Genomic DNA, 27,080 nt, shown 5'->3' on the forward strand with positions numbered 1-27,080 from the left:
AGATGGCACATGTGCCCTTTGGGTATGTAATTCAGTTCCCTGAGGGTCATTGTACTGTCTTTGTTCCCAAGGCAAACTTTTTAATAATTGTGATCCCACTCAATAGTCATGTTCACTTACTTTATGGGTACATTTGTGGCATATTTTAAAATGTGAAGTTGAGTGCATTTCACTTAAAAACCAAAGGCATACAGTGACTTGTTTCAGAGGAAAAATTATTGATTTTTGTAAATAGGCAGATCTTGTTTGTATTCTAGCTCCATCACTTACTAATTTTGAGATATGGGCAATATCCTATCTGAGCCTGTGTTTCCTCTACAATATGTTTATTTATATAGTCAGTTTTCACATTAAATGGGAGAAAAACTGACATTGTTCAATTCACACCCAGGGAAATTCTGTGTGAAAGACATCATATGATATTTCTTTTAATGCTCTAAACAATGTTGTGAGGTAAGTGTTACCTCTGATTTGCATATGAAGAAACATATTCCCAGATTAATGAATTGCCCAGTTTCACACAGGGAATAAATTGCAGCACAGGAGTTCTACATAGATAGACCTGTATGACTTCAGAGACTGAAATGGATGGATAAACAATTCACTTTCCAGGAGAAATCACAGGACAATGGATATCAGAAGAAATGATGGGACCAGGTAATATTGGATGTTTTGTATATGAAAAAGTAATTTGGGCAATGAATAACGATATAAAGTCACTGAAGCAAAATATATATTACCAAATCTAAAAGAAAATATGCTATTGGTAGGCCGTGGCTACATTATAAAAAACATGTCATTTCACATAAAGTACTAATACTACACTATGACTATGAGTTAATATTAAAACATTGACCACATAGGAAATAGGAGAAACAAGTAACAACACTGTAGAAAGCAAAGAAAATGACTGCAAGATGCAGCCATCACCACCATCTCCTGGCCACATAGGGGCCTCCTCAGAAGCTTAAATGAATGAAGGGAAGAGATTGGAGTTATTACAATTAAAGCTCAGAGTAAAAGCCTTCCTGGGCTGAGACTAGATCTCTGAGGGAGAGATATGTTCCAACTGCTGCTGTTACCTCAGAAGAGGCACTTTCTGGGGCTCTGAAAAAACTGGTAAACTGAAACAATTACTGCTCCTACGGCAAGGAGATGTTCTTGGGAGAACATCGGCAAGGACAGCAAATAAACAGGAAAAGGAGATCTATTTTTCCATTCTCTTGCCTTTCTATGTTTCTCTAGTACCTCCCAATAGCAGAACCTAGCAGGATCCCACTAGAAGGAACTTGGAAAACGTAGCTTGCTGATCCCCATCATGGCATCATAGCAAATTTATTGCAGAGAAATGTAGCTAAGGATCAAGATTATTAGTAAATAACATTGTGCTAGTCTAAAGTAGCCGGAACTTGCTTTTGCTGCTCTAGCATGACTGCAGGCTGGCCACGATCTGGCTCTCGATGGCTTGGACCCAGGCATCCTGCTCCTCATATGACGTGGCTTCAAAGTGCCATGTTTGGCCAGTGAGGGACACAATGATAAAGTTTTCTGCTTGTTTTTCAGCAGTGCCAGACAGGCCATTGTCTTTTAAGTTGTTGGTGCATTTCTTCCTTTGTTGTTTCTTTTTGTTGGCATGAGAAGAGGGGGGTGGGTTGAGCTTGGGGCTGGTGGTGCTGGAGATATTGGGGCTGGAGCATATGGAGTCACCCAGTCCGGTGTCTGAATTGGCTGAGGTACATAGACTGTTCATGTCCTTGAATAGGCCATTGCCTTTAGAGCTGGAAATGGGTGCACAGGCCAGTGTGGCTAGGGGTGGCCTCTTTCCTGGGACTTCGATGGTACATGTTCGAAGGTCAATCTCTTTTTTGTGAATATTCTTCATATAATCACCTAAGCTTGAATAATAGGTGAGCATGCCATTGTCACAGAGGGTGGCATATTTCTTTTTCCATTTCTTCAGCCATTTCCCACTTAGCTTTAAGAGCATGCCCTGTTTAATGGGGATGGCTCTGCCACTCCCGATGGTGTCAGCATGGCTCTCTGGGGCTTTCTTCTCTTTGTCTGGGTCACTCCCTTTCTCAGATGTAAACAGCTTGGACCAGCGCTTGGACTGCTTGCGAACGGGCGTGGGTGTGTCAGCAGTGGGAGGAACATTGATCTGAAGGTCCTCCTGGCTGGTGCTGGGAGTCGATGGAATGGAGGAGGAATCCTTACTAAAACTCCCACCTTCACTTCTTGTCTGGGTAATGTGCATGTTGGAAACCTGTGTGGAACAGAAGAAGGAATGGCTTCGAGAATTGGGTAATGACTTGCAGGGTCCTATAGACAGCTCACAATTACCTTTTAAAAAGATACATTTTCTGTGCCAGGCACAGTGGCTCACACCTGTAATCCCAGCACTTAAGGCGGCCGAGGTGGGTGGATCACGAGGTCAGGAGTTCAAGACTATCCTGGCCAACATGGTGAAACCCTGTCTTTACTAAAAAAAAAAGAAAAAAATAATTAGCTGGGCACGGTGGCGCATGCCTGTAATCCCAGCTACTCGGGAGGCTGAGGCAGGAGAATTGCTTGAACAGGGACCTGGGAGACAGAGCCTGCAGTGAGCCAAGATTGTGTGATTGCACTCCATCCTGGGCTACAGAAAGAGACTCTGTCTCAAAAATTAAAAAAAAAAAAAATACATTTTCTGTTATTTGGATAGTATATTTACTCACACTAGCTCACTAACTAAACAGAGCTGTAGATCAGTTCCTATTCCAGCACATTCTTTTTACGACACTTAAGATGACTAAATACAACATGAAATGGGGAAGATTTAAAAGATGCCTTTGACTTCAGCATGAAACAGATACAAGTGTATGATGAAAATACAATCTCAATAAAAGCGCCACTTACCGTAAATGAGTATAACTGTTCATCAAATATGCTCAAAGATCCATCTGCATGTCTATAAAATAAGAGTGTGCATTACTTCAAAAACTGTTAATATATTAGTATCACATATGTTTAGTAAAATACTGCCTCCTGTGTGCTTTGCTGTTTACTTTACCGAAGCAGTTTTTACAAATTTTTCTCCTGGATCCTGACTTGCAGAGGGTTTCCTGACTTCTTCTTTCTGAGGACTTCATGTCCTGTTCTGTGAAGTCTTTTATATGATAACCAGTCAGAAATGCCCGTAAGTACTGACTCTCCCTAACAGGCAATGGCAACAAACCAAATATATTTTCACTCTTCTAACCACACCACACACTGAAACACAAGAATGTTTTACAAAGCAGTAGTGATGAACTTTAATAAATGTAAACGTGATTCAGATTTCCGAGCTTCCTTTCTCTTTAGTTCTGTGTAGTATATTCTCATGATGTATTTATGTATTTTCTGTTGTTTGAATTAGAAACTCATCTGCCTTTTTAAGAGGCCAGTCTTTGATGAACTTTAAATTTTGTAAAACTAATGCATTGTGCCTACATGATAAACCAGTGGTTCCCCAGATGAGCTCTGTGGACCTCTCGGGATCCCCAAGACCCTTTCCAGAAGGGCTAAGAGGTCAACACTGTTTGTTTGTTTTTTGTTTGTTTGTTTGTTTGAGACCGAGTTTCACTCTTGTTGCCCAGGCTGGAGTGCAATGGCGTGATCTCGGCTTATGGCAACCTCTGCCTCCCAGGTTCAAGTGATTCTCCTACCTCAGCCTCCTGAGTAGCTGGGATCACAGGCGCCTGCCCCCACGCCTGGCTAATTTTTGTATTTTCAGTAGACATGTGGTTTCACAATGTTGGCCAGGCTGGTCTTGAACTCCTGACCTCAGGTGATCTGCTCACCTCAGACTCCCAAAGTGCTGGGATTACCTGAGCCACAGTGCCTGGCCAACACATACCTGAGAAAGCTGAATAAAAAATTTAAAAATCTGTAAAAGGAATACAAAGTCATTGCCTGCTTTTTTGTTGACATTTGCCATGATTGTATAAAAGCAAAAGTGGGTAAACTGCTGGTTTCTCAGCATAAATCAAGGCAGTGGTACCAATTACATTAGTAGTCATTCTATTCTTTACTGTCCCCTACCATAAAAAAGACAGCCTGAATTACTTAAGAATGTCTTTAATGAAGCAGTAAAAATTAATGTTGTTTTTAAACTTTGACATGTCTCTTTAATATTCTGAATAAGTGGAAAATTAATAAGAAGCGTTTCTGCTGACTGCAGTAAAGTTCTTTTTTTTTTTTTTAAGAATTAGTTATTTAATTGTGAACCGAACAATCACTTTTTTCACAGAACATCATTTTTATTTAAAAGTACAACTGGGTCAGTGTAGTGGCTCACTCCTGTAAAATCCCAGCACCTTGGGAAGTGAAAACAGGCAGATGGCTTGAGCTCCTGCAGGAGTTTGAGACCAGCCTAGGCAACATAACAAAACCCTGTCACTACCAAAAATGCAAAAAAGAATTAGCCTGGTGTGGTGTCACACATCTGTGGTCCCAGCTACAGGGGAGGCCGATGTGAGAGGATTGCTTGAGCTGAGATGATGCCAATGCACTCCAGCCAAGTGACAGAGTGAGACTTGGTCTAAAAAAAAAGTACAACTTTCATTCTCAAAAATAAATGAAGTGAGAGGTTGTCACTTCAAGGAAAATAAGTATTTGTTCCCAATGATAAAATTTAGGCTTTCCTGAGGACTTTGAAAAACTTGTTCCTTCTGCCGGGCATGTTGGCTCATGCCTGTAATCCCAGCACTTTGGGAGTCTGAGATGGGCAGATCAAAAGTTCAGGAGATCGAGACCATCCTGGCTAACACAGTGAAACCCCATCTCCACTAAAAATACAAAAAATTAGCCAGGTGTGGTGGCATATCCCTATAGTCCCAGCTACTCTGGAGGCTGAGAGAGGAGAACCACTCGAATCAGGGAGATGGAGGGTGCAGTGAGCCGAGATCGTGCCACTGCACTCCAGCCTGGGCGACAGAGCAAGACTCCATCTCAGAAAAAAAAAAAATAAGAAGGGGGGGCACCCAAGATGGCCCAATAGGAACAACTCCAGCCTCCAGCTCCTAGTGTGAGTGACACAGAAGGCGGGTGATTTCTGTATTTTCAACTGAGGTACTGGGTTCATCTCACTGGGGCATGTCAGACAGTTGATGCTGGTCCGCGGGTGCAGCCTGACCAGCAAGAGCTGAAGCAGGGTGAGGCATCGCCTCACCTGGGAAGCGCAAAGGGGAAGGGAATTCCTTTTCCTAGCCAAGGGAAATTGAGACACACAACACCTAGAAAATTGAGTAACTCCCACCCTAATACTGCGCTCTACCAAGGGTCTTAGCAAACGGAACACCAGGAGATTATATCCCACACCTGGCCTGGAGGGTCCCATGCCCACGGAGCCTCCCTCATTGCTAGCACAGCAGTCTGAGATCTAACTGCAAGGCGGCAGTGAGGCTGGGGGAGGGGCACCCACCATTGCTGAGGCTTAAGTAGGTAAACAAAGCCTCCTGGAAGCTCGAATTGGGTGGAGCCCACCACAGCTCAAGGAGGCCTGCCTGGCTCTGTAGACTCCACCTCTGGGGACAGGGCATAGCTAAATAAAAGCAGTAGAAACCTCTGCAGATGTAAATGTCTCTGTCTGACAGCTTTGAAGAGAGCAGTGGTTCTCCCAGCACAGAGGTTGAAATCTGAGAATGGACAGACTGCCTGCTCAAGTGGGCCCCTGACCCCTGACTAGCCTAACTGGAGACATCACCCACTAAAGTGCAGACCAACATGTCACACCTCACACGTCTGGGCACACCTCTGAGACAAAGCTTCCAGAGCAAGAATCAGACAGCCACACTCGCTGTTCAGCAATATTCTATCTTCTGCAACCTCCGCTGCTGATACCCAGGCAAACAGGGTCTGGAGTGGACCTCAAGCAAACTTCAACAGACCTGCAGCTGAGGGTCCTTACTGTTAGAAGGAAAACTAACAAATAGAAAGGACACCCACACCAAAACTCCCAGGTATGTCACCATCAACAAAGACCAAAGGCAGATAAAACCACAAAGATGGGGAAAAAGCAGTGCAGAAAAGCTGGAAATTCAAAAAAATCAGAGTGCATCTCCCCCTCCAAAGGAAGGCAGCTCATCGCCAGCAACAGAACAAAGCTGGATGGAGAATGACTTTGACGAGTTGAGAGAAGAAGGCTTCAGTTGATCAAACTTTTCAGAGCTAAAGGAGGAACTACGTACCCAGTGCAAAGAAACTAAAAACCTTGAAAAAAGAATGGAAAAACGGAAAACTACAATAATCAATGCAGAGAAGACCATAAACGAACTGATAGAGGTGAAAACCATGACACGAGAACTACATGACAAATGCACAAGCTTAAGTAACAAACTCAATCAATTGGAAGAAAGAGTATCAGTGATTGAAGATCAAATGAATGAAATGAAGGAAGAAGAAAAGTGTAGAGAAAAACGAGTAAAAAGAAATAAAGCCTCCAAGAAATGTGGCATTATGTGAAAAGACCAAATCTACATCTGATTGGTGTGCCTGAAAGTGACAGCAAAATGGAACCAAGTTGGAAAACACTCTGCAGGATATCATCCAGGAGAACTTCCCCAACCTAGTAAGGCAGGCCAACATTCAAATTCAGGAAATACAGAGAACGCCACAAAGATACTCCTCGAGAAGAGCAACTCCAAGACACATAATTGTCAGATTCACCAAAATTGAAATGAAGAAAAAATGTTAAGGGCAGCCAGAGAGAAAGGTCGGGTTACCCACAAAGGGAAGCTCATCAGACTAACAGCAGATGTCTCGGCAGAAACTCTCCAAGGCAGAAGACAGTGGGGGCCAATATACAACATTCTTAAAGAAAAGAATTTTCAACCCAGAATTTCATATCCAGCCAAACTAAGTTTCATCAGTGAGGGAGAAATAAAATCGTTTACAGACAAGCAAATGCTTAGGTATTTTCTCACCACCAGGCCTGCCCTACCAGAGATCCTGAAGGAAGCACTAAACATAGAAAGGAACAACTGATACCAGCCATTGCAAAAACATGCCAAAATGTAAAGACCATTGATGCTAGGAAGAAACTGAATCAACTAACGAGCAAAATAACCAGCTAATATCATAATGACAGGATCAAGTTCACACATAACAATATTAACCTTAAATGTAAATGGACTAAATGGTCCAATTAAAAGACACAGACTGGAAAATTGGATGAAGAGTCAAGACCCATCAGTTTGCTGTATTCAGGAGACCCGTATCCTGTGCAGAGACACACATAGGCTCAAAATAAAAGGAAGGAGGAAGATCTACCAAGCAAATGGAAAACAAACAAACAAAAAAAGCAGGGGTTGCAATCCTAGTTGCTGACAAAACAGACTTTAAACCATCAAAAATCAAAAGAGACAAAGAAGGCCATTACATAATGGTAAAGGGATCAATTCATCAGGAAGAGTTAACTATCCTAAATATATATGCACCCAATACAGGAGCACCCAGATTCATAAAGCAAGTCCTTAGAGACTTACAAAGAGGCTTAGATTCCCATACAATAATAATGGGAGACTTTAACACCCCACTGTCAACATTAGACAGATCAATGAGACAGAAAGTTAACAAGGATACCCAGGAATTGAACTCAACTCTGCACCAAGCAGACCTAATAGACATCTACAGAACTCTCCACCCCAAATCAACAGAATATACATTCTTCTCAGCACCACATCGCACTTATTCCAAAATTGACCACATAGTTGGAAATAAAGCACTCCTCAGCAAATGTAAAAGAACAGAAATTATAACAAACTGCCTCTCAGACCACAGTGCAATCAAACTAGAACTCACGACTAAGAAACTCACTCAAAACCGCTCAACTACATGGAAACTGAACAACCTGCTCCTGAATGACTACTGGGTACATAACGAAATGAAGGCAGAAATAAATATGTTCTTTGAAACCAATGAGAACAAAGATACAACATACCAGAATCTCTGGGACACATTTAAAGCAGTGCATAGAGGGAACTTTATAGCACTAAATGCCCACAAGAGAAATCAGGAAAGATCTAAAATTGACACCCTAACATCACAATTAAAAGAACTAGAGAAGGAAGAGCAAACACATTCAAAAGCTAGCAGATGGCAAGAAATAACTAAGATCAGAGCAGAAGTGAAGGAGATAGAGACACAAAAAACCCTCCAAAAAATCAATGAATCCAGGAGCTGGTTTTTTGAAGAGATCAACAAAAGTGATAGACTGCTAGCAAGACTAATAAAGAAGAAAAGAGAGAAGAATCAAATAGACACAATAAAAAATGATAAAGGGGATATCACCACCGACTCCACAGAAATACAAACTACCATCAGAGAATACTATAAACACCTCTATGCAAATAAACTAGAAAGCCTAGAAGAAATGGATAATTTCCTGGACACTTACACTCTCCCAAGACTAAACCAGGAAGAAGTTGAATCCCTGAATAGACCAATAGCAGGCTCTGAAATTGAGGCAATAATTAATAGCCTACCAACCAAAAAAAGTCTGGGAGCAGATGGATTCACAGCCAAATTCTACCAGCGGTACAAGGAGGAGCTGGTACCATTCCTTTTGAAACTATTCCAATCTAGAGAAAAAGAGGGAATCCTCCCTAACTCATTTTATGAGGCCGACATCATCCTGATACCAAAGCCTGCCAGAGACACAACAAAAAAAGAGAATTTTAGACCAATATCCCTGATAAACATCAATGCAAAAATCTTCAATAAAATACTGGCAAACCGAATCCAGTAGCACATCAAAAAGCTTACCCACCATGATCGAGTGGGCTTCATCCCTGGGATGCAAGGCTGGTTCAACATATGGAAATTAATAAACATAATCCAGCATATAAACAGAACCAAAGAAAAAAACACATGATTATCTCAATAACTCTCAATAAATTTGGTATTGATGGAATGTATCTCAAAATAATAAGAGCTATTTATGACAAACCCACAGCCAATATCATACTAAATGGACAAAAACTGGAAGCATTCCCTTTGAAAACTGGCACAAGACAGGGATGCCCTCTCTCACCACTCCTATTCAACATAGTGTTGGAAGTTCTGGTTAGGGCAATAAGGCAAGACAAAGAAATAAAGCATATTCAGTTAGGAAAAGAAGAAGTCAAATTTTCCCTGTTTGCAGATGACATGATTGTATATTTAGAAAACCCCATCATCTCAGCCCAAAATCTCTTTAAGCTGATAAACACCTTCAGTAAAGTCTCAGGATACAAATTCAATGTGCAAAAATCACAAGCATTCTTATACACCTGTAATAGACAAACAGAGAGCCAAATCATGAACTCCCATTCACAATAGCTTTAAAGAGAATAAAATACCTAGGAATCCAACTTACAAGGGATGTAAAGGACCTCTTCAAGGAGAACTACAAACCACCACTCAGTGAAATAAAAGAGGGCACAAACAAATGGAAGAACACATCTTGTTCATGGATAGGAAGAATCAATATCATGAAAATGGCCATACTGCCCAAGGTAATTTATAGATTCAATGCCATCCCCATTAAGCTAACAATGAGTTTCTTCACAGAATTGGAAAAAACTGCTTTAAAGTTCCTATGGAACCAAAAAAGACCCCGCATTGCCAAGACAATCCTAAGCCAAAAGAACAAACCTGGAGGCATCACACAACCTGACTTCAAACTATACTACAAGGGTACAGTAACCAAAACAGCATGGTACTGGTACCAAAACAGAGATATAGACCAATGAAACAGAACAGAGCCCTCAGAAATAATACCACACATCTACAGCCATCTGATCTTTGACAAACCTGACAAAAAACAAGAAATGGGGAAAGGATTCCCTATTTAATAAATGGTGCTGGGAAAATTGGCTAACCATAAGTAGAAAGCTGAAACTAGATCCTTTCCTTACTCCTTATACGAAAATTAATTCAAGATGGATTAGAGACTTAAATGTTAGACCTAAAACCATAAAAACCCTAAAAGAAAACCTAGGTAATACCATTCAGGACATAGGCATGGACAAGGACTTCATGTCTAAACACCAAAAGCAATGGCAACAAAAGCCAAAATTGACAAATGGGATCTAATTAAACTAAAGAGCATCTGCACGGCAAAAGAAACTATCATCAGAGTGAACAGGCAACCTACAGAATGGGAGAAAATTTTTGCAATCTACTCATCTGACAAAGGGCTAATATCCAGAACCTACAAAGAACTCAAACAAATTTACAAGAAAAAAACAAACAACCCCATCAAAAAGTGGGCAAAGTATATGAACAGACACTTCTCAAAAGAAGACATTCATACAGCCAACAGACACATGAAAAACTGCTCGTTATCACTGGCCATCAGAGGAATGCAAATCAAAACCACAATGAGATACCATCTCATACCAGTTAGAATGGTGATCATTAAAAAGTCAGGAAACACTGTTGGTGGGATTGTAAACTGGTTCAACCATTGTGGAAAACAGTATGGCGATTCCTCAAGGATCTAGAACTACAAATACCATATGACCCAGCCATCCCATTACTGGGTATATACCCAAAGGATTATAAATCTTGCTGCTATAAAGACACATGCACACATATGTTTATTGTGGCACTATTCATAATAGCAAAGACTTGGAATCAACCCAAATGTCCATCAGTGACAGACTGGATTAAGAAAATGTGGCACATATACACCATGGAATACTATGCAGCCAGAAAAAAGAATGAGTTTGTGTCCTTTGTAGGGACATGGATGCAGCTGGAAACCATCATTCTCAGCAAACTATGGCAAGAACAGCAAACCAAACACTGCATGTTCTCACTCATAGGTGGGAATTGAACAATGAGATCACTTGGACACGGAAAGGGAACATCACACTCTGGGGCCTATTGTAGGGTGGGGGGAGGGGGGAGGGATAGCATTAGGAGATATACCTAATGTAAATGGTGAGTTAATGGGTGCAGCACACCAACATGGCACATGTATACATATGTAACAAACCCGCACACTGTGCACATGTACCCTAGAACTTAAAGTATAATTTAAAAAAAAAAAATGAAAAAGGAAAGAAAAGAAAAACTTGTTCCTTCTACTGTAGGCTTGACAGCTTTTCAATTCTTAAAAGTGTTTTAAAGATTGGTGGTTAAATTAAAAGTGATTTTTGACACAATAAAACATAAACCAATATATGCCAAGTAATTAATGCATAATATTATAAATGCAAGTATGGGGCAAAAGATCCATTTACTGTGCAAGAAAGATCAATGAGTACTGATGGAATAAATTTATTAATATGGAAAATGCCACCATGACTAATTTAAGAAACTAGCACTTGTGAAGTTTTGATTTAGTATTAAAGAATACCCACAACTGTCTGAAAACTTTAAAAATACCCCTTTTACCAACTACATATTTGCATGAGGTTAAGTCACTTTATTGCTTCTTATTTTCTTTTTTTGAGATGGAGTCTCCCTCTGTCACCCGGGCTGGGCTGCAATGGTGAGATCTCAGCTCATCGCAAACTCCGCCTCCTGGGTTCATGGGATTCTCCTACCTCAGCCACCCAAGTAGCTGGGACTACAGGCATGCACCACTGCGCCCAGCTATTTTTTGTACTTTCGGTGGAGGCGGGTTTCACCATGTTGATCGGACTGGTCTCAAACTCCTGACCTCAAGTGATCTGCCCACCTCAGCCTCCCAAAGTGCTGGGATTACAGGTGTGAACCACCGCACCCAGCAGTCTTATTACTTTTTATTTATTTATTTATTTATTTATTTATTTATTTATTTATTTATTTTGGAGATGGAGTCTTGCTCTGTCACCCAAGCTGGAATGCAGTGGCGTGATCTCGGCTCACTGCACCCTCCGTCTCCCTGATTCAAGTGGTTCTCCTGCCTCAGCCTCCAGAGTAGCTGGGACTACAGGCACGTGCCACCATGCCCAGCTAAGTTTTTGTATTTTTAGTAGAGACAGGTTTCACAGTGTTAGCCGGGATGGTCTCGATTTCCTGACCTTGCGATCCACCCACGTTGGCCTCCCAAAGTGCTGGGATTACAGGCCTGAGCCACCCCGCCCGGTCTCTTATTGCTTCTTTAGAGCAAATTGCAAAGAAAGATCTAGAGAATCCAGTTGTCTCCTATGAAGGTCAACATGAGACTTTAAATAATATAAATACATGACACACTTTTTACTCCACTTTTTGTTGTAGAAAAGTTACTTTTTCGATGAAAAATTTCTGTTAACAATATTGTTCTCTAGGAATATTTTCTGTTGTCACAACCTGGGCCATGGGTTACTACTGACATCTAGTTGGTAGAGGCCATGAAAGCTGCTAAACTCTCTGCAATGCACAGGACAGTCCTCACAACAAAGCGTTATCTAGCTCATAATATCAACAGTGGTAAGGCTGTGAAATCTAAACTAAAAATAGATTTTGAAAAAAAACTCAATGTTATATTTCTACCACAGTAAATATCAATATAATCAATATAAACACATACTCTTTGAGATTCTCAATCATTTAAAAATTAAGAGAGTCTTAAGGAACAAAGAAAACACAAATAATTTGCTTCAATATTTTAGCAGGCACAATACAGCTTATGATGTCTAGAGCTGTGACCTAATACTGAGCTTGGTATCTTGCAAAGTAATTAGCTGGAATAACAAGACAGGTTTCTAAAAAGCTCACCTTTGCGTGATATCATGATGTATCTCCAAAGTCACTCTGTGGAAGGAAAAACAATTCATAACAATAGATACTATCATTTGTTAGGCCTGAAGACACTTTTTAAAATGGGGGCAGAGGAAACTCTCCTAGCGGCCCTGAAATTCAAATCTTCTAGTTCAGAACAGCACCATAAGGGCACTTTGTTTCATTTCTTGGGTTTTTGCAAAAATATGAGAACCAAAATGCGAGGCAATATGCTGTTAGAAGACGCGTTTCTGTTAACGATTATAATATATAAATAATAACAGATTTCCCTGTTATATGCTCTTCTACCCGCAAAGCCTTTCATCCCATGTGATTTATTTTATGTATGTATTTATTTTTTGACTTAGAGTCTCGCTCTGTTGCTCAGACTCGATGCAGTGGTGCGATCTTGGCTCACCACAACCTCCACCTCCCAGGTTCAAGTGATTCTCATGCCTCAGCCTCCCAAGTAGCTGGGATTACAGGTTTGTACCACTATGCCTAGGTAATTTTTTTTTTTTTTTGAGATAGAGTCTTGCTCTTGTTGCCCAGGCTGGAGTGCAATGGTGATGATCTCGGCTCACCACAACCTCTTCCTCCCGGGTTCAAGCAATTCTCCTGCCTCAGCCTCCCGAGTATTTGGGATTACAGCAATGTGCAACCGCACCCAGCTAATTTTGTAGAATGAGGCTCAAAACAACTGAGGGAAGGAAAATCTCAATTTTAGTTAATAGGTCTACACAATATTAGCACTTGTTAAAACGCCTGAAACATTAGCATGTAAGATGGATATGTCTACAGTGCTTCAAGTAGTTTTTATCCCTGAAATAATTTCACAATCATGGAATTTAAAGTTACATGCTGGAAAGGACCAATGACCTTACATGACCTTTAATTCAACACTCATTTCACAAATCAGGGAAACAAACCTTAAAACTGACTTGCCCAAAATCCCACCAAATAGGAGCAGTTTCTCATCCTAAACTCAAATGAAGCCGTGGCTCTCAAACTTTGCTGCACATTGAAATCACCTGAGAAGCTCTAATAACAGCTTCATCTTCAACATGAGACATTTTAATTTAATTAGTGTTGGGTATGAGTTTGGGCATCAAGGTCGTTGGTAAAAGTTTCCCAGGTGATTTCAACGTGCAGCAAAGTTTGGAATGATTGAGCTGGGGTGAAAATCAGAATCTTCTGGGATGCCTTTCTTCACATAGAGATGCCTCACATCCATCCCTATTTTCCTAAAAGCCTTCTCAGTCCTAGAGATAGAGGGAAAGTGAAGATGGGAAGATACGTGTGTTTGCAGACCTGTATTTTGGAAAAAAAAAAAAAAAACAACCTTGCATAAGTGATCTCAGTGAGTTCCACCTATCCCACTGACAACACTGCACTACTGACTTGTGATAAACATTTTTCAAAATCTTTTCTTGAAGCCAATTTGCCCTATTAATTTGCTCAATAAACCTTTATTTCACCAATAGTGAATATACCAAATGATTATTTCCCAGACTTGCTGATGGCAAATTAAAAGTTACTTAATTTCAAAAGTAGACTTCTACAAAGTAGAATAATGAGAAAAAAAGCATGAAATTTGAGCAAGATTAATCTTCAAAGCTACTTTTGAATTGTATGCTAACACATCAAAATCTTTTGAACTCAAAAGAAGCCAGGGACTCTAGGTAAAGCAGTTTTTGTGTATGTGTGCTCGAAGATTTAAGAGACTCGGCTGACTACAGACATTTAGTGATTACTCAATAGGTCCCAAAGCTCAGGACTTGAGACAGAGTTTGAGTCCAGTTTTTGCGGAAACACAATTTCATCACAACTATTGTTGAAATGGAGGGAGAAAAGTGACATTATTATGAGTGTAAACTTGCCATTTTTAATTGCAGTAAAAGTTACTGACAATTGAATTCGCTAAAAAGGCTAGTGCATTTGAAACAAAATTGTTTATAAGCTAGTTATGTTTACAGAATGAATAGTAAAATTAAAGACATTAATAATCTAAATCAGCACTTTCCAAACTCTGTTCTAATAAATTAGCACTTTCCAAACTGTGTTCTGAAAATCAACACTCCTATCCCAAGGAGATGATAATAATGTACACTGGACAGCCCCTATGTAGCTGGTGCTGGTGTTGGTTGTTCCTTTTAAAATAAACTTCAACTCAGGGTGCTCTCAAAGCGCATCTTTGTGGCCCACGAGGTGCTCATGCACAATGGGAGAAATTCAAATGCAGATACACTGTGGTGCCAGAAGAGGAAAAGCTGTTCCTTCTTCCCAGGCTAATGTCCAAAGTAGTACACACTGATTTAGGCCTATAATGCATTGAAACACTAAGTTTTCACAAAAAACATTCAATAAAGGGAACCTATCCTTCTCACTGTGTTCAACATTGTCTAAAGGCAAACAGGCATAAAAAAGATACACTGTTTCTGGGATTGCTTCTCTGCTAACTGATTTTTTCCTTCCACCACAACGTCTAAGATTAAAAGAGAAATTAATACTTAATATTTAGAATCTGGATATCAATATATAGTTGATTCTAATTTCTTAAACTGATTGTGGAAGAGGACAACCAAATGGCTGAAATAATTTTAGAATAAAGGAATCCATCCCTTGGCAGTATAGTTGTACTCACGATATTATTGTCTTTGTAAGATAAGGCTGGCTGGCTGTGCTGTCATCAAGGAATATTGTCGAACATGAGCTGTATTGTTGACTGAAACGCACAGTAGATACCTGAAGGGGAAGGGAAGTATAAGCTAAACTTATCAAAGTGTATTTTTTTCTTGGTTAAAATGTGAAATGACAAAGCACTAAGATATTTCTTACACTCCATGAACTGCCTGAGTGCGGTATCATGTGCACTCTACAGAAAACCCATTGGAGGCTCTTAACTTCCAGAGACGATGTTTAAGATACGGGTTATAAAATGCTGCCCTTCATATGGTACCTGCCATCAAACCTAACAAGGATTTTATGAATTCCCTTTAAAAATCATGAGAAAAGTTTAAAATAAGATTTCATTGTTTTTTTCTACAGCAATATAAAGCAGCTGAGAATTTCTATTTCTATGATTTATTTACTATGATAAAATGTAATGCATTAAATAATACTGGTACAAGAACATTTTATTGCAGTGAATACAAGACTAATGCATTTACTAAATTACTCATCCTAAATGTATTATTTCAGGTGATATTGGGACAAAACAAGTGTTTCAGATTCAGAGGCTCTGTGTGCCAGGGCTGCTAGGCCACCAACAAGCGAGGAAGCCATAGGTTTCTCTAGTCCTATTTTCTTATGTGGAGGATAAAAAGAGTATCACTTAAATATTCTCTCACACCCTGAAAACATATAACAACTTAAAAAGCTAACTTTCACTTCATGTTTAAATAAGACTGCCATGACATGACTCAAACAAGACTCTCAGAGAATATTTTCCATTCATTTCAAAACTTGATTAATTTCATTCTATAAATCATCTGACCTGCACCTAGTCATTTTCCTGCTCTACCCCTGCTCTCTGCCTAGAATACTGCTTTTCTCTTTCCTTGTTTCAGCAAGCTCGACTCCATCTACCCTCTTGGATCTCTTTGTTGGCAGCCACACCAATACATGATTTTTTGTGCACTAGTTAGTTGAAGTCACCACTGCTAACAAGATACCAATTCTTGCAGAGTGTTCCCCTCACGAGAAAGTATGCCTCTCCCTAAGAGTAAGGGAGGGCCCTACTCTTCCTACGTCCAGCTGCTAAGCATAGAATTCTGAGTAAATCCAAAACTCTGACAAGTGTTTGACAATTCGGTTATCATTTGGAAGATAAATCTTACTACATTCAATTACAGCAAAAACATTACTAACAGTTTATTATTTATAGGTATTATTTAAGGTAGTCACAAAATAGAAACAAATAATCTAACATCAGTCAGCATAAATTAGAGTATGAAATTTTATGCTCTTCAACAATAAATGGAAGCGGTTACTTAGTAGTTTTAAGGTTTAGTGACAAAAACTAGAAAATAATAGTACCTAGTAACTTAGTAAGCCAAAAAAAAAAAAAAAAAAAAAAAAGCCTTACCATCAAAGGTCCAGTACCTGTTGGACGCCGAGGCCCACCCACTGATTTCTTCCACTGTACCTGCTGCCTCTCATTTTAACTCATTAAAAATACTAATGTTGTCTTCCTTATAGAGGTCTTTCACCTCCGTGGTTAGGTCTATTCCTAAGTATTTTATTTTATTTTATTTTTGCAGCTATCATAAAAGGGGTTGAGTTTTTGGTTTGATTCTAAGCTTGGTTGCTGGTGGGGTATAACACAGCTACTGATTTGTGTACATTAATTTTGTCTCCTGAAACTTTCCTGAATTCATTTATCAGTTCTAGGAGCTTTTGGGAAGAGTCTTTAGGGTTTCCCAGGTATATGATCATATCATCAGCAAACAGCAACAGTTTGACTTCCTCTTTACCGATCTGGATGCCTTTTATTGCTTTCTCTTGTGTGATTGCTCTGGCTAGACCTTCCAGTACTATGTTGAATAGAAGTGGTGAGAGTGACTGCTGCAAACCTTAGTTACATCCTAGGAAAAAGAATACTTCCTAAAATAAAACTAAGGTATCATCCTTACCCTTCTCTTTGTCTCACCCAGAAATATGTCTCACCCAGAAATATGAAGTACCATATGAAGGGCAGCATTTTATAACCCGTATCTTAAACATCGTCTCTGGAAGTTAAGAGCCTCCAATGGGTTTTCTGTAGAGTGCACATGATACCGCACTCAGGCAGTTCGTGGAGTGTAAGAAATATCTTAGTGCTTTGTCATTTCACATTTTAACCAGGAAATATGTGATGGGGGGAATTACCTGCCCTAACCCCTTCCTCAAGAAGTATATTACTGTACTCTGGAATTTAGACAAAACCTTAAATCTCCAGGCTTTTTAAAGCACAAAATATAAATAAAAGCTGGGAAAGTAAACCAAAATTCTTCAGATTGTTCCTCATGAATATCCCCCTTCCTCTGCAATTCCCCAGAGTGGTAACGGATGGGTAGAGGCAGCTCAGGTGAATTACCCAGCTTGCCTCTCAAGTCATTCCTCCTCCTCCTCTCAAAGGCTGAAGGCAGGGCCTTTCCAGTCCTCATGACCTGCCCTTCACCTAATCCCTCCTGCCCTAGGGATGGAGGCTTTGAGCCCCACAGTGTGGTGATACAGAGCACTAGTTGTCACTGCCTGGCTTTATTTAAAGGAAATGCAGTAGGCTTCCTCTGTAGAGCTCTGAAAAGGTTGACTACATAGAGGTCTTCTATGTTTTTACTTGGTGAAGTATTTCTCACATCTTTTGTTATCAGAGTACCATTCCAACCTCTTAACTTGCAGGTGTGTGGAAAATTGTTTTGTAATGAAAGATCTTCACTGGGGGATTGAGCAGCATTTAGTAAAGTCTATGTTTGAAAATAAAATAAAATAAAATAAAAAAATAAATGGTGAGAGTGGGCATCCTTGTCTTGTTCCAGTTCTCAGGGGGAATGCTTTCAAATTTTCCCCATTCAGTATTATGTTGGCTGTGGGTTTGTCATGGATGGCTATTACATTGAGGTATGGCCCTTGTATGCCGATCTTGCTGAGGGTTTTAATCATAGAAGGATGCTGCATTCTGTCAAATGCTTTTTCTGTGTCTATTGAGACGATCATGTGATTTTTTTTTAAAATTCTGTTTATGTGGTGTATCACATTCATTGACTTGTGTGTGTTAATCCATCCCTGCATCCCTGGTATGAAACCCATTTGATCATGGTGGATTAATATTATTATTATTTTGAGATGGAGTCTTGCTCTGTCACCCAGGCTGGAATGTGCAGTGGTGTAATCTTGACTCACTGCAACCTCCACCTCCCAGGTTCAAGCAATTCTCCTGCCTCAGCCTCCTGAGTAGCTGTGATTACAGGCATGCACCACCATACCCAGCTAATTTTTGTATTTTTAGTAGAGACAGGGTTTCACCATGTTGGCCAGGCTGGTCTTAAACTCCTGACCTCGTGATCCACCCGCCTCGGCCTCCTAAAGTGCTGGGATTACAGGCGGGAGCTACTGCGCCAGGTTGGATTATTTTTTTGATATGCCCTTTGAACTACAAAACATAGTTGAACGAAATCATGGACACAAACAAATGGAAAGACATCCTATGCTCATGAATCGGTAGAATGAATATTGTGAGAAGGACCATACTGCCAAAAGCAATCACAAATTCAACACAATTCCCATCCCAAACCATATATCCCAGGTTTAGGCCATGGTATCTCTGAGCCAGAAAAACCTCACACTGAGCGCTATCAGTTAACAGAAGTCCTGCTTCCAAATAAAGCAGACCAGGGACCACCACACATTGGAGGGAAGCCTCCAACAAAAGAGATCAAAACAACAGAAAAAAGGAATTCACGAGACCAGTCAAAATCAGGAGCAAAACTTTAAAAAAATATTAAAATACTCTCAAAAATATAAAATTCAATAAAAATGTAGAGGATAAAATGACAGAATATCCCAGAAGTGGAATAAAAAGACAAACTGAAAAAAATAGAAGGGGAAAAATTAAAAACCAATGTCTGTATACTGGTCTAAGCAGCCTAGCATCTGAATAACAAGACTATCGATAAAAAAGTAACGGAACATAAAAAAATTCTCAAGAAGAGATAGTCTGCAGGTTTAGTAGCCTCAATAAAATGAGAAGATCCCCACCAAGCTGTGACTGTTTTTTTTTTTTTTTTTGAGATGGAGTCTCACTCTATTGTCCAGGCTGGAGTGCAGTGGAGCAATCTGGGCTCACTGCAACCTCCGCCTCCTCGGTTCAAGTGATTCTCCTGCCTCAGTCTCCCAAGCAGTTGGGACTACAGGCGCACGCCACCACTCCTCGTTAGCTTTTGTATTTTTAGTAGAGATGGGGTTTCACTGTATTGGCCAGACTTGTCTCGAACTCCTGTCCTTGTGATCCACCCACCACAGCCTCCCAAAGCGCTGGGATTACGGGCATGAGCCACTGTGCCCTGCTCCCACCCAGGTGTTATAAAATTTCAGAACCTAAGAGATAGAGAAGATCCTAAAAAGCTTCTGCAGATACCTAAAACCTGGTTGTAAATAGTGTATCACACACTGGCAATAGATTCAAGAACAACACTGTAATGACAGCACAACTGCAAAACGTCTTCAGAACCATAAAATTTAGATTCAACCTAGAGATGTCCTCTCTCTCAAAGAGGAGGGATTTTAAGGCTGGCCAGCTTTCTAAATATCTCCACCCAGGAAAATGTGTTCAGGTACAACTAGAGAGGATTACCGGACAGAAGGAAACACAGAATCAGGGACTCAGGCGATCCCACACAAGAGAGCAGTTATGTGAGATCCCAAAAGACTTTAAGGAGATAGCACAGAAAAGCAGACATCGAGCCTATCTAGGGAAAGCCACTCCATACTGAACTAGGATGACAAAAGGCCAAAGAAAGTTGCCCTCCTACAAAGAAAAAAAGGAACAAATGTGTTTTTACAGACAGAAAATATCTTTGAAAGGCATGTGATAAATGCTACAATACTTAGGGGAAAAACAGCTGTTAGAAAATAGGCAAACAAATAGTCAGAAAACTAACTTCATGCTGAAAAATAATGGATGTGAAAGCAAACAGACCACCCAGAGGCTCCTTACTATATTTGGATGGATAAACTAACATCGGCTAGGAAAAAAGGTAAGATCCAGGAGAATTGCGGAAGTGCTCAGATTTCAGAACTGTTTCAGAGACAGGATGAAGGACATGTAATGCAGAGGCACAGTGAAAACACCATATGACTTAGCAGTGAATAATATTTGCAGAGTCATAATCATGTAAATATTACTGATTTAATGAAAAAGTGTGCTACAATTGGAAGAAACAGAGGGAGGAACATAAGACCATGGTGTAGCGAGGAAGGTATGCTTTCACCTGCTGTGATAGAAAATCAGTAGACAGTGCTGGCATTAACTTATTCTATTTTTATTTCATTAAAAATAAGATTAAATATTTAAGGCAGTTTTTCTTTTTTTTTGAGACAGAGTTTCACTCTCTCGCCCAGGCTGGAGCGCAATGGCACCATCTCGGCTCACTGCAACCTCTGCCTCCGAGGTTCAAGTGATTCTCCTGCGTCAGCCTCCTGAGCAGCTGAGATTACAGGCATGCGCCACCACACCTGGCTAATTTTGTATTTTTGGTAGAGACAGAATTTCACCATGTTGGTCACGGTTGTCTCGAACTCCTGACCTCAGATGATCCGTCCACCTTGGCCTCCTAAAGTGCTGGGATTACAGGCGTGAGCTACCATGCCCAGCCTTAAGGCAGATCTTTTTACCACAACCAGACTATTGAAATGTAACTTAAATATCAGACATCCTTAAAAGGTGGACACACTAAAGACTTTTCTGGATAAATTTAATACTTACAAAAACAGAAGAGATTTACAAAATCAACAAAAAGAGGTTCACGCTACCACCACTGGGTCCACATTGTAATGTAAAGAAATCAAGAGAGACAACTTTTATGTCAAACTATCCATTTCTTAACTATTTGACTGTTTACTTACATGGTTTGTACAATTGCTTCTTCTTATTTCTACAACTAAGAATAAAAAAAAAAACTGGTCACTTCTGATACAAATACCATAAAATAAAAGTAGTTGTTAACATCTTAGTGATTACTCCTATGTAAAATGAGGCAAAATTACATTTAAAAAAACTATTTTCAATAATTTGTAATTTAAATTATCTGGCACGATTAATGTCATAAAGTCAAATCTAAAAACTTAGCTTTTCATCTGCGTTACCTTTTGTTTCTATTACATGCAAGTGAAGGAATCCTCATGTACAAAAGAAAAGGGCAAAAAATTTAGGCCAGATGAAAATCTTAGCTAATAAAAAGGTTTAACTGTTGCATATATAATCCATGATCCATTAGTATTCTCTCACTCGGTATTTACACATAGCTTACTTTAATTATCAGAAGCTAAGTGCTAACAGCTCTAAGAACTACTTCCTGACCAGGCACCTATCTCTAGATGCAACAGAATCCCTGTAAGCATCTTGCACCACACTTAGTGGTTATCTACTAATGTGCCACTAAAAACAAAACAAAAAGGGGTCTTTACACAACTCGAAAGTAATGATTCCTAATTTTTTTTTTTTTTTTTTTTTTCAGATGGAGTCTCGCTGTGTAACCTAGGCTGGAGTGCAGTGGTGGGATCTCAGCTCACTGCAACCTCTCTGACTCCCGGGTTCAAGCGATTCTCCAGCCTCAGTCTCCTGACAAGCTGGGACTACAGGCACGTGCCACCACGCCTAGCTAATTTTTTTTTTTTTTTTTTTTTTGGCCGGGCGCGGTGGCTCACGCCTGTAATCCTAGCACTTTGGGAGGCCGAGGCGGGCGGATCACAAGGTCAGGAGATCGAGACCACGGTGAAACACCGTCTCTACTAAAAATACAAAAAATTAGCCCGGCGCGGTAGTGGGCGCCTGTAGTCCCAGCTACTCAGGAGGCTGAGGCAGGAGAATGGCGTGAATCTGGGAGGCGGAGCTTGCAGTGAGCCGAGATCGCGCCACTGCACTCCAGCCTGGGGGACAGAGCAAGACTCCATTTCAAAAAAAAAAAAAAAAAAGAGTGTGGTACCTTCCCCCTTCCCCTCTCTCCTCCCTCTTTACCATGTGGAAAAACCTGCTTCCCCTTTGCCTTCTATCATGATTGTAAGCTTGCTGAGGCCCTCTCCAGAAGCAGATGTTGAAGCCATGTTTGTACAGCCTGAAGATCTATGAGCCAATTAAACCTCTTTTTGTTATAAATTACCCAGCCTTAGGTATCTCTTTATAGTAATGTAAAAAATGAACTCAAATTCTGATCAGAAATAACTGACTCAAGATGGGCAAAGTCTACTCAAACTATAAAAACAAAGGTTACAAACTCCCATGTTTTACTGTGCTGCATTACTTCACATATTATTATAGAACCCTCACTTGTATTCTTGCTGTTTAAGTCAACTGGAAAACTTGCTTGTGCGTGGCTTTTTAGCAAATACATGAGGATTTAACGATAACTTTAAGGAAAATAAGCAGGAGTAGGGCATGTTTAAATTGACATTACATCAAATGAAAGGGTTAATAACTTAAAAGTTTTGAGTAGCATAAACTTGGATGTGGTAAATGAATGTGGTCAGAGGACTGTGTGAGAGCAGACCCAAATCACAGATTCAATTCCTGATAATAACAACTATGTTTGTAATTTGTTTAAAAGAAAACCAAGCTGAAGCCTAAGTTCTATCATTCGTCTTTAAAATGTACTCTTTGGAGCAAAGGAAAAGGGGCCAAGAATTATGAATAAAGAGAAATCCATGACTCCTCCATCACATGACAAATTGTGTTGATAAAAAGATGGCAAAAATGTATAAACAAAAAGTTTAGATTTTTTTTTTTTTTTTTTTTTTTTTTGAGACGGAGTCTCGCTCTGCCGCCCAGGCTGGAGTGCAGTGGCCGGATCTCAGCTCACTGCAAGCTCCGCCTCCCGGGTTCACGCCATTCTCCTGCCTCAGCCTTCCGAGTAGCTGGGACTACAGGCGCCGCCACCTCGCCCGGCTAGTTTTTTGTATTTTTTTAAAGTAGAGACGGGGTTTCACCGTGTCAGCCAGGATGGTCTCGATCTCCTGACCTCGTGATCCGCCCGTCTCGGCCTCCCAAAGTGCTGGGATTACAGGCTTGAGCCACCGCGCCCGGCCTAGATGTTTTCACTAACAAGATAACTAAAGGAAAATATATCACATGTTAAAATAAGACAAGCGAATATGTGAAAAGTTGAAAAATTTAAACCAATATGAGTTTTTCTAAATACTTCCTATAATACACCTGATCAAACAAGAGTTTTTACTCTTTCTCTTGGTGGAAAAAACAATGTTGTCTCACCATCTGTCTGAGAGTTCCTCTGGAATATTGTGGTTGCCTCCGGATTGGCAGAAGGGTTAAAATCCAAAGCTATATGTATAGAGGGAGAAAAGAAAAAAGATGTAATCATTTATCAAAATTTATCAAGTTGTTTACTCAACTGCTGCATTTAGGCTATTTCACTACTTTTACTTTTATTCTTATCCATTGAAATGAATGTATGGACATAAGATAGAGCCAGGCAAGATGGCACATGCTTGTAGTCCCAGCTACTCAGAAGGCTGAGATGGGAAAATCACTTGAACCCAGGTCAGGAATTTGAAGCCAGAATGAGTAACATAGTGACACCCACCTTTATTCAAAAAAAAAAAAAAAGAAGAAGAAGAAGAAGAAAAAGAGGTAAATGTTGGCTTTGAGTTGTGTAAAATCAACTTTGCATAAAATAAATCAAGATGGCAGTAAGTTTTAAAAGACAGGTCTATTTTATAGGCAAAGTGTAAGATGTATTCTAGAGTTTTAAAATTTTTTTAAAAGTAAATTCAGCGTATCTGTCACTTCCACATCATTCTGAGGACATAGAACCTTAGTTCTGTTGAGTAGCTGTCTTCCACAGACATGTGATATCTCTAAGTCTTCATTTCTTCATTAGCAATACATAGGGAGAACATACACGGGCCTTATTTATATTGGAAAGGGCCAAGTGAAACATACATAAACTGTGTTGTAATCCTAAAGAATGACAATAAAGAGCCATTTTGGGGCTCTCATCCAACACTACCCATCTACCAACTGGTGTGTAACATCACTCAGAGGTTTTCTTTACATCAGTAAGCAGAGGATAAGTTTACACAAGTACTTACACACTTTGTGTATAAAGGTATAATCAATTAATTCACATAATATATTTGTTTATTCTAAAGCAATCCTTAAATATCTTGAAAAGTGAGGATAGTACTTCCAAGTTACAAAGTCACACTCATCATGAGTCTTAATTATCCTACTTCTTAAAAAATTAAGAGCCCAACCAAAGTTTAAATAGAAGAGCTACAAGACATTTCCTCTACAGTAATGAAATCTCTGGCATTTAAATGAAACCAATAAACCAACTGGATTTAATTTCGCTGTGATGCAATGTTTTCCATGAAAATTTTAGTTTTTATTCAAGAACTATATTACTACCCAGAATTACTTTTACTTAGATTCATCTCTTTGCAAAATTTTAGAGGCAAATCAACTGTTTTCTCTTTTCTACCACCACCCATCCCCTGCCTCTCCCAGCAGTGTAGAGACTGAAAAAATCCAACTTTCTTTCTTTTTTTCTTTCTTTCTTTCTTTCTTTCTTTTTTTTTTTTTTGTGAGACAGGGTCTTCCTCTGTCACCCAGGCTGGAGTGCTCTGGGGTGATCTCTGCTCACTGCAACCTCTGCCTCCCGGGTTCATGCAATTCTCCTGCCTCAGTCTCAAGAGTAGCTGGAACTACAAGCATGCGCCACCACGCCCAGCTAATTTTTGTATTTTTTTAGTAGACATGGGGTTTCACCATGTTGGCCAGGCTGGTCTCGAACTCCTGACCTCAGGTGATCCACCTGCCTCGGCCTCCTAAAGTGCTGGGATTACAGGCATGAGCCACCATGCCTGGCCAAAACTCCAATTTTCTTATCTTTGAACAGGATGCTATTGTCAGGAGGGGAAAGGACAAAGGGGGAGCCTCAGCAACAAACACTCTTACAGGGAAGGTCGGAGATTTTAACCTGCAATTTTTATATTACACATTAAAAGTCTACATTGATGTTTCATGTCTTTTGAAAGTTTTGACCATGAACTTCACCTATCTTTCAGAAAAAGGAGGTAAATAAAATCTGTTAAGTCACCAGAAAAAATCTGGAGACACATTTTGTGTTAAAGTAAGAATTTTAAAGTCATCAGAGCCTCATGGGCAAACTTCTTTGACAAACCCTACCCCCCACACACACACACAGCCATTTTTCTGCCTCCCTGGTCGTGACATTCTGCACCTTTCACAATTATTTTAAGCACCCTCTTTTTTTTCCCCCCTTCTGTGTTCAAATTACAGTTAGAAGAAACTAAGCAGCTTCTATCAAGGTGACTTACAGCAGCCCATTAAGAATACCATACAGCCTTTCCCATGGCAACCTCCATTCTGATTTTAAATAAGAAATCCCCAAATATCTGAATATGAACTGTCCTGAGATTTGGCTACTTTAACAAAGGAAACAATTAGGCACTTACCTGGTTCCTTCACTTAGGAACCATCTGGATAGGTACAAAGAAAAAATAAGATGGGTACTGGAAAGTTGGGATATTTGAGTTTTTATTGAGAAAAGGAAGAGAATAGTCCAAAGAAGCCTCAGCAAAGTCCCACAGGATAATAAATAGAGCTACAGACAATATTGTCTCACCATCTGTTTGACAGTTCCTCTGGAATATTGTGCTTGCCTCTGGATTGGCAGAAGGGTTAAACTCCAAAGCTATATGTATAGAGGGAGAAAAGAAAAAAAAAGATGTAATCATTTGTAAAAATTGATCAACTCATTTATTCGACTGCTGCTTATTCGACAAGAAGAGCCATAAATAAATGGTCCCATGGCAGCCTGGGAGAAAGTTGAGAGAGCAAGAACTGAGCGATTGGGAGGGGAGGCGAAAAGAAACTGCTGGACTTGGTGGGGAAAGACTAAGGGGTGGGAATGCAAGGCAGAGCCAGCTCTTGTTCCTGGTCAGCTCCCAGAAAAGCTGGCTACAGACAGAAAGGAGCTCGAAGTGGGCGATGCCTCCCAGGGGACCTTGGGGACAGCAGCAGCCAGAGGCAAGCAGAAGGCAGATGGCACCCGTCACCTCCTTACCTTCAGGCATCTCCCGGTCATGGATGTGGTGCATGTGGAGGTCCTCACCAACTTCAACAGTCACCTCAGCAGGCTGCACAGCAGCAGCCATGGGTGCCCCTGCCATCCCGGCCCCATCTCCTGCCATCCTGTCCCCAGCTCCTGCCATTCTGTTCCCAGCTCCTGCCATCCTGTCCCCAGCTCCTGCCTCATAGATCTCAGATTCAGAGGGACACACGGACCCCTGTTGCTGGTCAAACTCAGGGTCACTGGGGCGCACACAACAGGTCAGTATGTTCCCCATAAGGCACCTCTACTGTCTGCCACCACCTGTGCCCCTGCTCACAGCTTTGGCCACGCACTCCTGCTATCCTAGGCCAAGGCTATGCTGCACTTGCAGAGACGGTCTTGTCTGCTGCTCGCCTGCCCACCTCACAGCCGGCCCTGGCCCTGGCCCCGGCCGTGGCTGTGGGCCAAGGCCCGCACCCTGCCACCTCCCCTGAGCTGACTTGTCTGGGAGGGTGGAGACCAGTCGACTTATTTAATAGGTTTTGAACCCAACAAGCGCTGAGAGACACAACAACTGCCTGAAGAGAGAACAGACGGAGC

General features: G+C 40.5%; 2 protein-coding genes across 2 annotated transcripts in view; both read right to left on the reverse strand.

The window, feature by feature from the left end:
• Nucleotides 1–27,080, reverse strand: part of LOC102120061 (glutamate dehydrogenase 1, mitochondrial-like) — a 516,922-nt gene that overhangs the window by 420,465 nt on the left and 69,377 nt on the right. The gene's annotated exons all lie outside the window — the stretch shown is intronic.
• On the reverse strand, nucleotides 998–26,903 carry LOC102137947 (arf-GAP with GTPase, ANK repeat and PH domain-containing protein 5-like). The gene is made up of 8 exons (XM_065520677.2): nucleotides 26,493–26,903; nucleotides 26,052–26,120; nucleotides 23,654–23,722; nucleotides 21,295–21,329; nucleotides 15,335–15,435; nucleotides 12,688–12,723; nucleotides 2,896–2,947; nucleotides 998–2,263 (listed from the first exon to the last, which is right to left on the reverse strand). Exons 1-8 carry the CDS (start codon nucleotides 26,773–26,775, stop codon nucleotides 1,424–1,426), a joined length of 1,485 nt encoding a protein of 494 aa, XP_065376749.1. The 5' UTR covers nucleotides 26,776–26,903; the 3' UTR covers nucleotides 998–1,423.

The sequence above is a fragment of the Macaca fascicularis genome, chromosome 9 (assembly GCF_037993035.2).
Source record: "Macaca fascicularis isolate 582-1 chromosome 9, T2T-MFA8v1.1".
Classification (NCBI taxonomy): Eukaryota; Metazoa; Chordata; class Mammalia; order Primates; family Cercopithecidae; genus Macaca; species Macaca fascicularis.